Source organism: Peromyscus maniculatus, chromosome 1, assembly GCF_049852395.1.
Source record: "Peromyscus maniculatus bairdii isolate BWxNUB_F1_BW_parent chromosome 1, HU_Pman_BW_mat_3.1, whole genome shotgun sequence".
NCBI lineage: Eukaryota > Metazoa > Chordata > Mammalia > Rodentia > Cricetidae > Peromyscus > Peromyscus maniculatus.
Genome location: NC_134852.1, coordinates 130,302,853 through 130,318,656, shown reverse-complemented (window position 1 = coordinate 130,318,656; position 15,804 = coordinate 130,302,853). Strand labels below are relative to the sequence as shown.

The window sequence follows — 15,804 nt, the reverse complement described above, 5'->3', positions numbered from 1 at the left end:
TTGAGGGTTAGGCATCTGTACTCCATCAACGGTGGAGGGTTAGCTGTCACGGTCGTGGCTGATTCCCTTCCATTTTATGCATGTTGTCTGTTCTTCAAATACAACATGAACTTAAAAAAAAAAAAAAAAAAAAACCATTTGGCTCTTTATGTGACTGAGTTACTCTTGCCTGAGACTTTAAGGTGAAGGTTGTTTTGTTTAACCTGAGTCAACTATGTGTTTAAAACATCAGCTAATGTCTAGGTGTGGTTGTGGGAGAGAGATTGGGAATAGAAGAAACTCCAGAAGGCGTTAAAAGTATGACATAACCCTCCAAGCCTTTTTTCACCGGAGCAAGCACCAAGAGCGCCCTGTCATCTCTCCAGTCTTTCTCACAATACCAACCCCAGTGGAGCTGGTGTGGAGGGACGAAGGTGGAACCCCAAAGTCCTCTCCACACACACAGCGTGCCCAGGGGTGTGGCGATGGCTAATTACAGGAACGGAACAGTAGATTCAAGAATTATCACTGCAGCCTGCTGCCTTGATTCCAATCTGGGGAGAAGTGTCCGGGAAACCTAGGAGTTGGGGGTGGGTGGCGGGGGCGGGGCCGGGCCCGAGGGGCGGGGCCACGATGCTCCGCCCCGGGAAGCCTGCCCAGCGCTGCTGCGCTGCCCGTGCGCTCATTTAGGGGCTCGCCTCCGGGAAGGTGGAGTGAGTCTCGGACCCGGGTTCGAAGGCAGGTGGCGAGATGAGGCGGGCGCCAGCGTTCCTGAGCGCAGCCGAAGTGCAGGACCACCTCCGCAGCTCCAGCCTCCTCATCCCGCCTTTGGAGACCGCTCTGGCCAACTTCTCCAGAGGTCCCGATGGAGGAGTCATGCAGCCGGTGCGCACCGTGGTACCGGTGGCCAAGCACCGAGGGTGAGTGAAGAAGGGACCAAAAGGGAATGGGAGAAAGGGTTTCGAAAGAAAGACGTGGAGGAACACCAAGGGAAGAGGTAGGAGAAGGGAGGAGAGGTCTTGCTTGATCTCTGCTAATGACAGCTGCTGCTTATGGAGCACTACCCTCCGGCCCTGTGCCAAGAAGTCGCTTTACAGGTGCCACCTGCTGTCATTCAACTGGCCCGCCGTCCTTACTTAGCAGGGGAGGAGGTCCTGGGGTAGTCACTCTGCTAGCTGAAAACTGGGACTCAGAGAGGTAACGTGATTTACTGAAGCTTACACAGCTCAGAAGTGGCAGAGCTGTGATGGCTTTCTGGTCCGGAGCCAGGCTGGAAGTCCTGCCCCAGAGAAGGGCAGAAGGGCAGAGGAATGAGGGCACAGGGAGCGCCGTGCCAGCAGTGATGGAGGAAGGCAGATGAATGAGACTTTATAGATCACTTAGCATTGACTGGAAGGAGCTGAAACTTCTCTCTCTCTCTCTCTCTCTCTCTCTCTCTCTCTCTCTCTCTCTCTCTCTCTCTCTCTCTCTCTCTCTCTCTCTCTCTCTCCTTCAGCTTCCTGGGAGTCATGCCAGCCTACAGTGCTGCTGAGGATGCACTCACCACCAAGTTAGTCACCTTCTACGAGGGCCACAGCAACACATCCACCGTCCCCTCCCACCAGGCTTCAGTGCTTCTCTTTGATCCCAGCAATGGCTCCCTGCTGGCGGTGAGCAACCTTTTCTCCCTTGGGGCAGAGTGGGTAGAGCAAGTACCCCCTGGAGTAGAGAGGGTCCCTTAGGTCGAGAATTAAGCCTAAAAGCTAGTTATCCGTGAGGAGTAACATATGATTACAAGTGATCAGATGTGAAAATGCAAAGGTGACCTACAGCAGCGTCTGTTTCTAGGACTGCTTTGAGCCCACAGAGGCTGCAAGCGTGTGGCTGTGGAGATAACAATCCTGTTATTCGTGTTTGTGTTCTTGTTGCACACTCAGACACTCCAAACTCACAGCTTGAACTAAAGCAGTAGCAGAGGAAACATTTTTTTCATTGAACCCCACCCCCAGAGGACATCCCCTATCCTGTGGGTGTCTTTCTGACATCTGTTTTTAGCAAGGTGTGAAAAGAGCAGAAGCTCACATTTGTGTGTGTGTGTGTGTGTGTGTGTGTGTGTGTGTGTGTGTGTGTGTGTGTGTGTGTGTGTGTTTGAGGGAGAGAGAGAGAGAAAGAGAGAGAGAGAGAGAGAGAGAGAGAGAGAGAGAGAGAGAGAAAGAGAGAGAGAGAGAGAGACAGGATTCTACACATTACCTGTATAAATAAAACCAGCCAGGAAGTACATAATATTGTTCCCCCACTTTGGAGACTAGGAGTGAGTCACAGCCACTGTGCTCAACTTACCCTCCTACTAGGCAAGGCTGGCCTTCAAACCTCTTCGATCTAAGACAATGGTGTATCAAGTCCTAGGCTATGTTCTACTGCCCTGTCTGTCTGTTTACTATGTGTCCCAGGCCAGCCTCACACACATAATCTTCCTGCCTCAGCCTGCCAAGTGGTAAGTGTGAATAAGGTGTTTCCCCTTTAATTTTTGTGGAGGTCCCTGAGGCTCAGGTTAGTAGGGATCCTTGGCTTGAGGTCAGACAGCTGGTAAGTGAAGAGCACTCCTAGGTCCATCTGACTAACACTGGCGTGATACTCTAACTCTTAGCGGGCTTCAAGCAGGGTCTCGGACCCGCGACCCCTTTCCTTCTCCTCTGGATGTCCGAAGCCCTAAGGAGTCCAGCCGGACTAGCTCTTCTTTCCCAACCTGTGTTCCCCTGGTGGCAGTGGCATCTATGCTGCCTATGACAGTGAAGTCCCACTTCTGGAATCCCCACCTTTCACACTCGATGGCAGGGCTTTGGGGCTCTGCTGAATATTCTGTAGCTACCAGATTCGGATTCGTGCCTGTAAAATGAGAATAATAACACTTGCTTTTTGAGAGTCAGCTGAGGTGAATGAAAGGGTGGCAGTTATTGTTAGCCAGGCAAAATGTTCAGCCCTCCTTGGGCATCAGAACCTCCTGGGGAGCCTTGGAAACCAAGGATAGCTGGATCCCACCCCTGGGGACTCAATTGTCTTGGTTCTCCTTGTGCCAGGAATGGGTCCCGAGACCTTGACCACTGAGCTGCATACCCCAAGCCAGAGAGTCAGCCTGAGTCATTCTGAAGCCCGTGGGTTCTGGGAATAGTGTCTTTCCAAAGCTCCTGAGATGTGAAGTGACAATAATATCTCTGAAGTTTCACCTCGGCTTGGAGATCTGAGAATCCCAGGGCAAGAACACAAGAGGGGTGATGCTTGAGTGTTTCGAATACACAACGGCTTCCCCGTATGCAGATGGGTTTAGCGCTCACTCTCAGTACCCTCTGCGCTGTAGGCATCCTTTGTTTTTGCAGGTGAAGGGTACAATGCATAGAGATTAGTGCTCAAAGCCGCAGGGCTCCTAAGTGGAGGAATGCATCTGAGCTGACCCCAAGTCTCATATGCACTGTAGCTCTACAGAGCTGCCCGGAGCTGCCTTCAGGGCGGCTCCTCTGGGTTGCAGTCCCAGGAGGACACCTTCCTCACTGTCTGTCCTTCCTCCAAGGTCATGGACGGCAACGTCATAACTGCAAAGAGAACAGCAGCCGTGTCTGCCATCGCCACGAAGGTAAGAAGACCAGTGGCTGCACTGCGCTAGCCAGATTAGATCTGGAGAGGGGAGGAGTGTGGAACGTACTGCTGCCTCTGTTCATAGCTGGAACTCTGTGTACCAAATACGAGTTATGAAGAGAGCACAGTAATTCACAAAGTTACTGATTGTGTGCCACGTAATTCCAAATACCTCCAATGCTCAGTTCCCTATCTTCCCATCTCAAAAAGTCAAGTGGAAAGTGATTTGACTTTTTAAAAAAATTAAATGGCTCTTTAATATATTATATACTAATTATTAATAAATGTCACTATATGTTTAACTATTTCATAATTTTTTACTAATTGGTAGTATGTTTAGAGTTTGCTGAAAAAAATTATACCCTTCAAAATCTACATTGTATGTTAGAAAAATGAAATGAAACAAAATTAAAAATATTAGCATGGAAGTGACTTTTTATTTTTTGAAATGGAGTCTCACTATATTGCCCAGGTTGGACTTGAATATTTAGGCTCAGATGGCTCACTTGCCTCAACCTCCCACATAGCTAAGTCTACAGGTACACACTGCTATTTCTGACTAGAGAGAAGACATTTTCAGACATGACCTCACTGACAGGGTGACATTTCAGAGAGGACTGAAATCAGCGAGTGAAGCCCTGGAGGACCACACTAGCAGAAGGCCAAGCAAGTGGCACTGGTGATGTTCTCAGCAGTGTAGAGGCACCCTGTGAGAAGATGGAGGGTTTGTAGAGAGATAGTAAGGAAAGGAACTTTAGAATAGAGTATTAATCTAGGGTAACGGCGCAACTACAATCCCAGCAGTTGGAGATGAGGCAGGAGGATCACCATGAGTTATAGGACAGCCTGGACTACATAATGAGACCATATCTCAAAAGAGGACATGGAGGAAAATGGGGTTCTGTGGGAATGATTACAATTTGTTTTTGTTTTCATTAAGAAGGACAAGGGCTTAGAATGCTGCTTTTCCTAGGTATAACAGAAGTGCCATGGCCCAAGGGAGGGTCGGCATGGCAACTCAGGTGTCTAGGTTATTTAGAAGGTGGATGGCTCCTGAGTAACAACACCTAAGGTTAACCTGTTCTCCACAGGCATGTGCACACATACACACACACACACACACACACACACACACACATACACACACCAAATGAGATCATGTGAGTTGAGAACTGGCACACAGTAGGTCCTCAGTGAAGGCTCCTTCCTCTGCAGAGGGCAAATGGAAACAAAGTGATATCCCTGTGGTCAAGCCCACCAGCTCCTGAGGGTGGCTGAAGCCTCCTGGCCCCCTGACGTTCCGCTGTGTTTGCTTTCACCCGCTGACCTTTGCCACCCTGTTTCCTCTCAGTTTCTGAAACCCTCAGACAGTGACGTGCTATGCATCCTTGGGGCTGGGGTCCAGGCGTACAGTCATTATGAGATCTTCACAGAGCAGTTCTCCTTCAAGGAGGTGAGTGACAGTGGGGTCTGGGGAGGGAGGGGATGGGCCGGGGGCCTCTGGGTATACCACCCAGCACAGGCAAACAGCGGGGTGAGTCCGGTGTAGATCCCCTTTACATTTATGACTTCCCCATGGAGACAAGAACTGGGACGCCTGACCACCTCTTTTCAGACTCACGGCTCACAGGACACACACCTGGGCATGCCACCAGCCACCCAAGTGATTCTGTGACACTCCTTGGGTGTCAGCTGCACTTCCAGCCCCTCCCCGTGCGTCTCGTAAAAGGCTCTGAGAGGCTTTAAGAATTTAGGGCCGTGGATCCAGAATCAGATCGAGGCCTGGTGAGCAGAGGACGCAGCTTCCTTCTGCTGCTGTCAGCAGATCTCGCCACCTCCCACCTGCTGTGGCCCTCGCTTCGCTGGAAATGTTCAATGATATATATTTTTTTTTCATTTTAACGTTTGCCTGTGAGAGTGGTGGAAGTGATGTGAAGTGTGCATTTTTATGATAAAAATAATCCTGCTGTCTTGAGAAATATAGATGGTGAAGAAGAAAAAAAAGAAAATAACCACTTACCTGCTTGCAAAGACTGGCAAGCAGTTTCCAGGCTTCTCTCATCTGCGTCTTCCAGCAGCTTTAACCTTGCTGGCGGCACACAGTGTGTATCCCACGTTTCCGTCAATGGTTCCAACATCACTGTTGCAGATTACCTAAATTTTGCATAATATTTGCACATATCAGAAAATATGACATAGCAGTGACTTATTACTGGGTGTGTTGAGTCATTCATCCTACTTGATGAGCTTAGATGTAAAGCTAATTTTTCCATATTTCCTGATGAGAGAGTCTTGGGGCCTTATTTTTAGTTGAAGACTGGCAGCCTCTGACCCAGACTTTGAAACTCATTAGTAAACTCGCAAGAACACTGCTCTTGATGCTGCCAGCATCCATCTACCTCCAGCCCAGCACCTTCCAGGATTCTGTGGCTTTCATAATTGGTCTGTTTGTCAGTTACACCATTCACCTAAAATATGTTCGCTTTTTGATCCTTCCCTATACGTCATTGATCAAGCTCTTTCATGACAAAGCATGCTTTTCATGAGTCTTGTATCTGCTGACACTCCAATGCAGGGCTTCAAACATAGACTAGGTTCCACACTGTCTTTGCCCAGTTATCATTTCCATTTCACAGATGTGGAAACTGAGGCTGAATGGGAGGGGAAATCATTGCAGAGATAGCATAAAGGAAGAGTTGGTGCCAAGCCTGCATGGCTCTAGACCCTTCTTTGTAATCATTAAGCCATCAAGGCTGTGTCCTGGCCCAAGACTGGGAAGTACCCACTCTCTTTAAAGGAGAGGTCATTTTCATTTGTCTGAGCAGATATCGGTTCAAATTAATACTGTGTTCTTGATCAAATGTCCAGTCTTTAAAGACAGCTTTGTCACCACCTCAGAGCAGTGTCAGTTGGTGTGGCATACGCAGTAAAGAAATGCATCAGTGTGTCCCTTTTGTTACCCACTCTAAGGTGAGAATATGGAACCGCACTAGGGAAAACGCAGAGAAGTTTGCAAGCACAGTGCAAGGAGATGTTCGGGTCTGTTCATCGGTTCAGGAGGCTGTGGCGGGTGCTGATGTCATCATCACAGTCACCATGGCAACAGAGCCCATTTTATTTGGTGAATGGGTGAAGCCTGGGGCTCACATCAATGGTAAGTAGAAAGGCTTCGTGTTTGCAAACTGGACCCAGGCTCTGTTTGTAGAAGTGCTTTCTCCATCATACAGAATGCTCAAATCTTTTAGTTTTTCTCTGAGTCAGGGTCTCGCTATACATCTTGACTAGCTTTAAACTTGCTATCCTCCTGCCTCAGCCTCCCGAGTGTTTAGATTATAGTGTCTATCCCCAGTCCTGTCTATGCCTGCTTTTTTAAGGGTATCAGAAGTATATAAGCCTACACTGCAGTGCAAAGCGGCAAGATGGAGAATTGAAGGCTAGCCTAGGCAACTTACAGAGAATCTGTTTCAGAACCTAAAGGTGAGAGAAAGATGGGATAGGCCCAGAAAACTGTCTCAAAATGTGAAAGGAAAATTAAATGTAAAACTGATGAATAGTTCACTAATTAATGTCCTGTGGAATGGAACATTGCCACAAATGGTCAACTATAACTTCGTTCTTAAATGTGACAACATACAAATCCTAATGGACAAACAGTGTTTCATTTTGGTTTGTTTGGATGGACTATTCGAGACAAAGTCCCTCTGTGTGGCCTTGAACTTGTAATCTTCCATCCTGTGCCTCCCAAGACTTGCACGACAGGCCTGATCCACCACTCTGGTCTGAATAGTTTGTTCTTAACATATAGAACTATAAACAATTTCCAAAAATAACTACAGCACAAAAAGGATTTAACATATGGTGTTTTAAATATGTGTAATAGGAGGTGGAGTGGAGAGGGTATTCTAAACATAAGGACACTTGGGGCCTCTGAAGATCTTCAAATAACCTTAGAGATTATTGAAAGAAATGGCCTCTATAAAATACTTAACTATTGTAGATGTCTGTCGTGTGTGTGTGTGTGTGTGTGTGTGTGTGTGTGTGTGTGTGTGTGTGCATGTGAACCCTTAAGGGTTTGTAGTGTGTGTATGTGTGTGTGTTGATGTTGGATGTTCTACAGTTACTCTCCATCTTATTTTTGAGACATGTTTCTCACAGCATCCAACACTCACTAATTATCTAGACTGGCTGGCCAGAGAACTGCAGGAACCACCTACTTCTGTCTAGTGCCCACCCACCCAACAGTGTCACAGATATGAATAACCATGACCACAGTTTTTACATGGATGCTGGGTACATAATTCCACAGCAGGTACTTTACTGTTTGATCTACCTCCCAAACCCTCTTGATTGTGATATATAAATATTTCGTATGTATATATAATATATATATATGTTATATATAGTTACTTAATCCTTAGAGCAACCTTTTAAGATAAGAGACAATGATTATTATAACCCCTAGTTTATAGGTGAGTAAACCAAGGCAGGGAGACATTCAGTAACTTTCAAGAGTCAGAGACTCTTGGGGACAAAGTTGGGTTTGAACTGAGGTAGTCTGTCCTCAGAGCTGGCTCTGGGCTCTTGAACAGTACTCAACATTATCTTCCAATAAGAAGTCTGGCTTCGATTGCCAGGCAGCCATCCAGCCAATGACTGAGGATTCTAGCAGTGCCCCACCATGTAATGACAAGAACATGGTGTCATCTCAGAAGCAGAGCGCTCTGCACACATGGGCAGATGAGCAGCCAGGAATCAAGTCGAGAGATTGTGTGTTCATTCATAAATGTTTACTGGCTCTAGTCGAGAGATTGTGTGTTCATTCATAAATGTTTACTGACTCTACACCATGTGACAGCCATTGTTCTAGCTGCTGGGGGAATGCCACAGTAAATGGAGCATCTGAGGTCATGGCTTTCCTCTTGGCTTTATTCTGCTTGTGAGGAGGCTGTACAACAAACAGGATGCTGTAAGAGCCTGACAATGGAAGCAGAAGGGAGAAGTTGAGGTGGATCCTTTTGATCCACTTACCAGAAAAGCTACCTGGGGAGGTGACTTGGGGCTGTGACCCAAATGATAAGGAAGAGCAAGTCATGTCAAGGACTGAAGAGAGGGTGTTCTAGGCAGACAGAAGACTACAAGCAAGGGCTCTGAGAGGGTGTGAACACAGCAATTTGAGGACTAGGCCAAAGTGAAGTCAAGGTCTCAGTCTGCAGGGAACTGATGCCATGATACAGGTCCAGGAAGAAGCTAAGAGGTGGCTTAGTTGGCAGGTAAAAGGTGGATCGAGGTGTGCTTCTTGGAACAAAACTGTCTGGAAGGACTTGAGGAATCCAGAGGGACAGTTCTTGGTGAAATGTGTTCCCAAGGGCAGAACTGAAGCTGCAGCTGACTGACTTGGTTTTTATTTTGTTTTCAAACTTAACACAACCAGTGAGAATCCATTCAAGGTTAGGCTGGTCCTCTGCTTAAAGTCTCACAAGGATGAAATCTGTGTTCTCTGGGTTATAACCTCATCTAGTATCAAAGGTCCTCTTCCAGGTTCTTGTGGTAGCAGGGTCCAGCCCATATGCTATAGACAGAGGACCTGTTTCTGGAGGTTACTTTTAGTTCCTAAGCACCTTCTACCATCCCCAAAGCCAGCTACAATGAGTTCTTTAAATTCATTGTCTGTCTGTCTATCTATCTATCTATCTATCTATCTATCTATCTATCTATCTATCTACATATCTATTTCAATATGTATATATTTCTAGAAGGGGATGGTCTGATATGGAGTCAAGATACTTCTTTGTTCCCTTGACCTAGGGACAAAGTTTCTTTGTGTGTTCACAGATCTTTCAAATATGCTTTATTAAAGTGTGTCTCAGTGATAACAGTGAAACACCAAAGACATATTTTAGTTGTTTATAGCCCCGCTAAAGGGCAGGCCTGGCTCTAACCTCCCCCCCACATCACACTTCTTTACTCCTAGACCCACATCCCATTCGTTTCATCAGCAAGTCTTCCAAGATCTTTACTCTTTCTAGCCCCGCTGAAGCAAGGCCAAGTTCTGATCTGGGTCAGACTGCTGATTTGCTGTTTGGTCCACTTGCGTCTTCCTGAGTGGCCTCACACAGCCCTTTGGGAATTCATCCTGCTGGAGGCAGGGGCTGTCTGTAAAAAGCAGGGAAGGGGCAGCCCCAGAAACTGGGAGTTTTTCCCACCACCTTATGATTTATTTACAAGCTTCATTAGTGAGTACTGTTCTTCTATAGAATCCCTCACCAACAGCCTTCAAGATGAGCATTGTAACACTGCTCTCTGGAAATCAGAGCTCATAATGACAGGAAAGAGAACACATTAGGACATGGACAGCACTCTAAGGAGGCACATAAATGCTGCCTTGTATTTGGATAAAATTTTATAATATTTCAAAGACCACCTAGCTACCCTGGCGCTGGCTCCAGCCAGCAGCTGCTTGGTTTGGATGACAGAGTAATAAGAAATAACATATGCAAATAGATTTCCTGCTCCTCTTCATAAACAGTGGGGATGGAGGGCAGTCTGGTAACAGAGGATATGCACTCATACATAATAGTCATTAGCTGGAGCTGGATATGACTGTCCCCTGGAGAAATACGCACTCTCTTCTGTGTGACCAGGACTACAATATTTCCAGTCCCTCTGTTGGCTTTGTTCCTGTTCATTTCTTCCTGGCTCCGCAGGCATTTGGTTACAGCCTGTGCATTATCCTATGTCCTTGTAACAGGAGACATGATGCAATGGATTCATTGCTCCTGTCTGCAGAAGGACAAGGTCAATAACCAAGGCCTAACAGCCCGTTTGTGTTTTGTGGGGTGTTTAGTCTGTTTGGTTTTTTCTTCCTCCTCCCCGACCCTCCTTTTCATCCTCCTTATCCTCCTCTTCCTGTTTTTTTCTTTTAAAAAACATATGTGTACACGTGCATGACCCCCCCACACACACACACACATATGGAAGTCAGAGGACAAACTCTGCTATCGGTTCTGGCTCCTACTTTGTTTGAGACAGCATCTCTTGCTGTTCACCTGTGTGTTCTCCAAGCTAACTGGCCGCAGAGGTTCCAGGGATTCTCCTGTTTCTGCCTCCCACTGGGATGTGCACTATGGCATTGAGCTTTCTGCAGATTCTGGAGAGTTCAGTTCAGGTGGTCACATTTGCATGCTATGTGCTTTACCCACAGGGTCATTCCCCCATCATTGCTCTTCTTTTTGTCAAGACCATCTCAAGTCCAGGTTTTCTCTCTTCTCCCCCTTCTGCCAGTACTGGGGATTGATCTTAGGGGCTCACACATGCGGGGCAGGTGCTGTGCCACGGAGCTACAGTTACAGCCCTCCCGACTGTCTTTTTCTTATGGCTTCTTTGTGGCCTTAACACTGGCCTCTTTGTCAAGACTACAGAAAAAACAGTTTCGGGGGAGGAACAGGGATGACTGAGGAGCAAACCCACTGAAGATGAGGAGCAGTTGGTCTCGGTTGTGTGGCTTCTGCAGTTAGTGCCAGTCCTGGCAAGAGGAGACCCTTGAGTGAAAGCCTAGCTCTCTCTGACCCAGATTCATTGATGACTTGGGTAGCAGGCCCCTTCACTCTTCACAGCTTCAATGTGTGCATCTATGAATGGAATCAGACACTGAAGACTACGTGAGGTCCATAAATAGCATATCTGGAAAATACAACATGGACAGCATTTGCTTTAGAAGTGAGTGCTGTGCTGGAGAGATGGCTCAGTGGTTAGGAATGTGTACTGCTCTTGCAGAGGACCTGAGTTCAGCTCCTTCCATCCATGTTGGGTGGCCTATAAATCCAGTTCTAAAGAGCATCTGACCTCTGACCTACTCAGGCACCTGCACTCACATGCACATACCCACACCAGACACACACACACACACATAAATTTAAAATAATGAAAGTAAATCTTTAAAAAAAAAACAATGAGTGCTGCTAAGTGATCTTAAAATCTTGCAGGAATGAAGTAGGGTGTGAGATAGAAAAAAAGAGCTTTGGAGATGGCTCAGTTCATAACGGGCTCACCATGAGCATCAGAGCCTGAGTTTAATTCCCAGGCATGGAGGTGTGCACTTGTAATCCCAGTGTTGGGAAAGTGGAGATGGAAAAATCTCCACTGGGGCTCACTAGCCAGCCAGCTTGGCCTGACAGCAAGCTTTGTGTCTCAGTGAGGGGTTCTGTCTCACAAAACGAGATAGACAGCCATCTTGAGGACCAACACCCTTAATCTCTGACTTTCAGATGCACCTGTACATATATGCACATGTGCCTGCACACACACACACACACACACACACACACACACACACACACACACACGTAATTTTTAAAAGAATAAGGAAAAATTGTAGGTGTTTTGTTTTTTTTTAAACAAGTATTCTATCTTACTGATTGGAAAAAGCTTGGTCTAAGAGATGAGAAGGAATTCTGGTCTAAATATCCCAACTGGTCCCCTGCTCAACTCTTTCTGTTAATGCGTCCTAGGATTTTCCTGGGCTCAGAGTCTGTTTTGCTATCTTGTAGCCGTTGGGGCCAGCAGACCTGACTGGCGAGAACTGGATGACGAGCTCATGAAGCAAGCCGTGCTGTATGTGGACTCCCGGGAGGCCGCCCTGAAGGAGTCAGGGGACGTTCTGTTGTCAGGGGTGAGCCACTCATGGGCAGAACATTGACTGGCCCTGGCCTGCTTCCCAGGGTTTCACTGCTTTCCCCTTGGACCTTGGTCATCTCACCTTCTGGTGCGGAAGACATTCCTAAACATCTTGCAGCGCTTTGTAATCCCATTCTAGAAAAACATAGCCATATGGCTATGACATGTGTCTTCTTGTCCTTCTGCTTGGAGGGAGAGTTGATTTTTTTTTTCCAGTTTGCTGTGTGATCAGGCGGTGGGATGGGAAGTCTGTTGCAGCCTGGAAACCTTTCTAATATGACAGCACAGTAAGACTGTGTATCCCCTGGCTGCCTATGCCCACTTATAATCGGGATATGGAAGCAAGAAGAGGTGTCAAAGTGCATGGTCAGATACTAGCACACCAACTTCTTCACAGACAGGGACTTGGCAGGCAGCCTCCAGACACAATGATCTCTGTGTCCACGGAATAAAAAAAACACAAGTGCTGCCCCAAAAGGATACCAGAGGGCAGATGCTTCCTAACACCGTCCAGTTCACAGATGGCCTTTTCAAAAATTGCTTTTGTCCTCTCCTACTCAGGAAGGTCGTGTGCTGGCCTAGGGTGGTGGCTTCTGCCCTGGTTAGCATGCGTCTGTTTCACAGGCTGACATCTTCGCTGAGCTTGGAGAAGTGATATCAGGAGTGAAGCCTGCACACTGTGAGAAGACCACGGTGTTCAAATCCTTGGGTAAGACCAACAGATTGCCCCCTGGGCACAAATACAACCAGAGCACAAGGCAGATGAAAGGAGAAACGAATGGGTCACCAGGCTCTGTGGGTGAATGGTTGGGAAATCATGGCAGAGTCCATCATTTGGATCAATCATTTACATGTTCTGGTGGAGTAGGTGAGCCTATGAACTCTGGAGTTGGGCAGTCCTGGATTAGATTCCTTCTATAGCATGCACTGGGTATGTGACCTTAGGCAAGTGATCTAAGGTCACATATCCAGTGCACGCTATAGAAGGCCATAGTTTATTCACCACCTGTTACCTTGAGTTCTTGTGACATCAGTGAGCTATACAAGGAAAAATTTGCACACCGCCAGTGTTGTACTAAATCGCTCAGGTTAGACATAAATGGATTTAGAAGTCGATATCCCTCAGAGGAAGAGAGCAAGGAACAAAGCTGTTAACAGCTAGAGGGAAGTGATAGAGGCACCTGACCCAGCCGAATCAGTAAGCTCAGTGAGAGACCCTGTCTCAGAACAAGATGAAAGACAAATAAGATGAAGAACAATTTAGTTGAGGAAGATAGCTAACATCAGCCTACAGCCATCAACCACACAGACAGGGAAGGGCATGGAGTGTGTGTGTGTGGGGGGGGGGAATTCAAGTTGTGGTGTCCATAAAAAAAAAAATCTTATCAAAACACAGACAGACTCATTCGCTTACCTGTGACCTATGGGTACTTTTCCACTATAAGGACAGAACTGAACCGTTGTAACATAGACCATATGACTTATAGAGATTAGACTATTCACTGAGCCTCTACTGAAATGTTGCTGACCTCTGAACTAGACCTTGGAGGTTATAAAATGTGGGTATTTCTTGCTTAGTATCACATTTCTTTTCTTAACCAGCCCTTTGTATACCGAGTCTGAGTGCACCTCTGGATAGCAGTTGCTATTATCCCTATGGGCTTTAGCAGTATCCCCACACAGGGTATCAGAAGACAGCCAGGGTTCTTTGGGGCAAAGTTGTTCTGGAAGAAGAAGTGAATCAAATTTCTGTCCATTGCAGGGATGGCAGTGGAAGACTTGGTGGCAGCCAAACTCGTGTATGATTCCTGGTCATCTGGCAAGTGAGAGGAAGGAGCTGTGCACTGACCGCCATTACAGCTCAAAGGCTGTCTCATGATGGATGTCCAGATCAAAGAGGGAGCTTAGTCCCCGTGAACTGCAGTGGTTTTCATCTTTGAGTGCCGACATCCCTACTCGTGTTTGTAGTTGGGTAGCTAAACCAGGTAACTATTTCTTCTGTTACAAGGTGATGTCATCATTGCCTACTCTCCATCTCACTAGCTTTGTCTGTCTATGAAATAAAGCATTTCCATTTCTCCAGTGTGTCCTTTGATAACTTCCTGTGAAAGGGAAATGAAGGGGCCAAACGCTCACTCAATCCTTAGAGGAGGTGGAATAATATTTTCTCCATTTTAATTGAGTAGAACTTATTATAAAACGTGTGTGTGTGTGTGTGTGTGTGTGTGTGTGTGTGTGTGTGTGTGTTACCATGCTGGGAATCAGACCCAGAGACTCACACATGCTAGGCAAACACACTTCCTTATGACTTTAAGGTATATCATTCAATGGGTTTGGGTGAGGTTTGTACGGCCAAGTCCAGAATGATCCCATCCCCTGAAGAAACCTGGTTCTCACAGAATCATTGCCTGCTTCTTCCCAGTCTCTGGTTTATACTACTACAGATTTGCCTCTTCAAGAAATGTCACATACATCCAATCATATGTTACATAGCTTTATGTGTCTATTTTAAATGTTTAAAGAAACATAGGTAAGGAGGCTCCTTTGGTCAAAGGTAGCAGAAACCACAACATCATGTGATTCACTTGAACCTAGTGAATCCATGGTGAAAACAATCCATTGGTTCTTTATAACTGAGAGACCAGTGGCTCCATAAAGAGACCATGTCTCATGATCAATAGATTAAAAAAAAAAGTATCAGGAGTCTTCTATTTAGGTTCATTCCCCCAATCTGACTGATGAACTCTCCTTACTATGTAAGCTGTTGTAGGATATGGAGACAGTGTCTCAGGTGGTTTCTAGGGAACCAGAGGGGATCCAGGCATCTAGATGATAGGAGACAGAGGCAGGCTCAGAATTCCTTCCTATGACAGCTGCTCTTGTGCCCATTATTGAAGTCAAGTACAGCTTTAGTCCATAACAAAACACAGTATTTGTAAACAACTACCCCCTAATGTAACATATCCAATATGACATATGCTCCCTGAATCCACTCACAGAAGGAATGAGTGAGTTCATCACCTTTGAGCATCTGTATCATGCATGGAGCCTCCTGAAGTAACTCAGATGTGGATGGGAAATCAGCTGGCCAAAAAAGCTTTTCTAATATTACACATACAGTCAATGGTAAATTCTACCTGGTGGTCGTCTGGCTACAGAATTCCAATAAAACTTAGCTATGGCTTAGGAGTGGTTTCAATTTGAGACTGCCTTTTAACAACTGTCAGTATAAAAAAAAATGCAAGATTTTGGAGAGAGGATCTGTATACATTGCTGGTGGGAAGGAAAGTGAACCATGGAAATCAGGGTGGCAGCATCTCCAAAAACTGAAAACAGAGCTCTCATGTGACCCAGCTATCCCAGTCAACGTATCACACAGACCTGCACATCCACAGTTACTGCTGCACTGTTCACAGTAGCCAGGAAATGGGAGCAGCTGAGATGACCATCAACAGATGAATGGAAAAAGAAAATGTAGCACATTACACAATGGACTTTTATTCAGCTGTAGAGAATGAAATTAATATATTTTCAGGAACCAAC

General features: G+C 46.3%; 1 protein-coding gene across 1 annotated transcript; it reads left to right on the top strand.

The window, feature by feature from the left end:
* The first annotated feature begins 640 nt into the window (after positions 1-640).
* On the top strand, positions 641-14,339 carry Crym (crystallin mu). The gene is made up of 8 exons (XM_006985719.4): positions 641-899; positions 1,475-1,628; positions 3,524-3,586; positions 4,940-5,041; positions 6,559-6,742; positions 12,135-12,256; positions 12,886-12,970; positions 14,024-14,339. The coding sequence occupies exons 1-8, from the start codon at positions 730-732 to the stop codon at positions 14,086-14,088; spliced, it is 945 nt and encodes a 314-aa protein (XP_006985781.1). The 5' UTR covers positions 641-729; the 3' UTR covers positions 14,089-14,339.
* Positions 14,340-15,804: the final 1,465 nt, after the last annotated feature.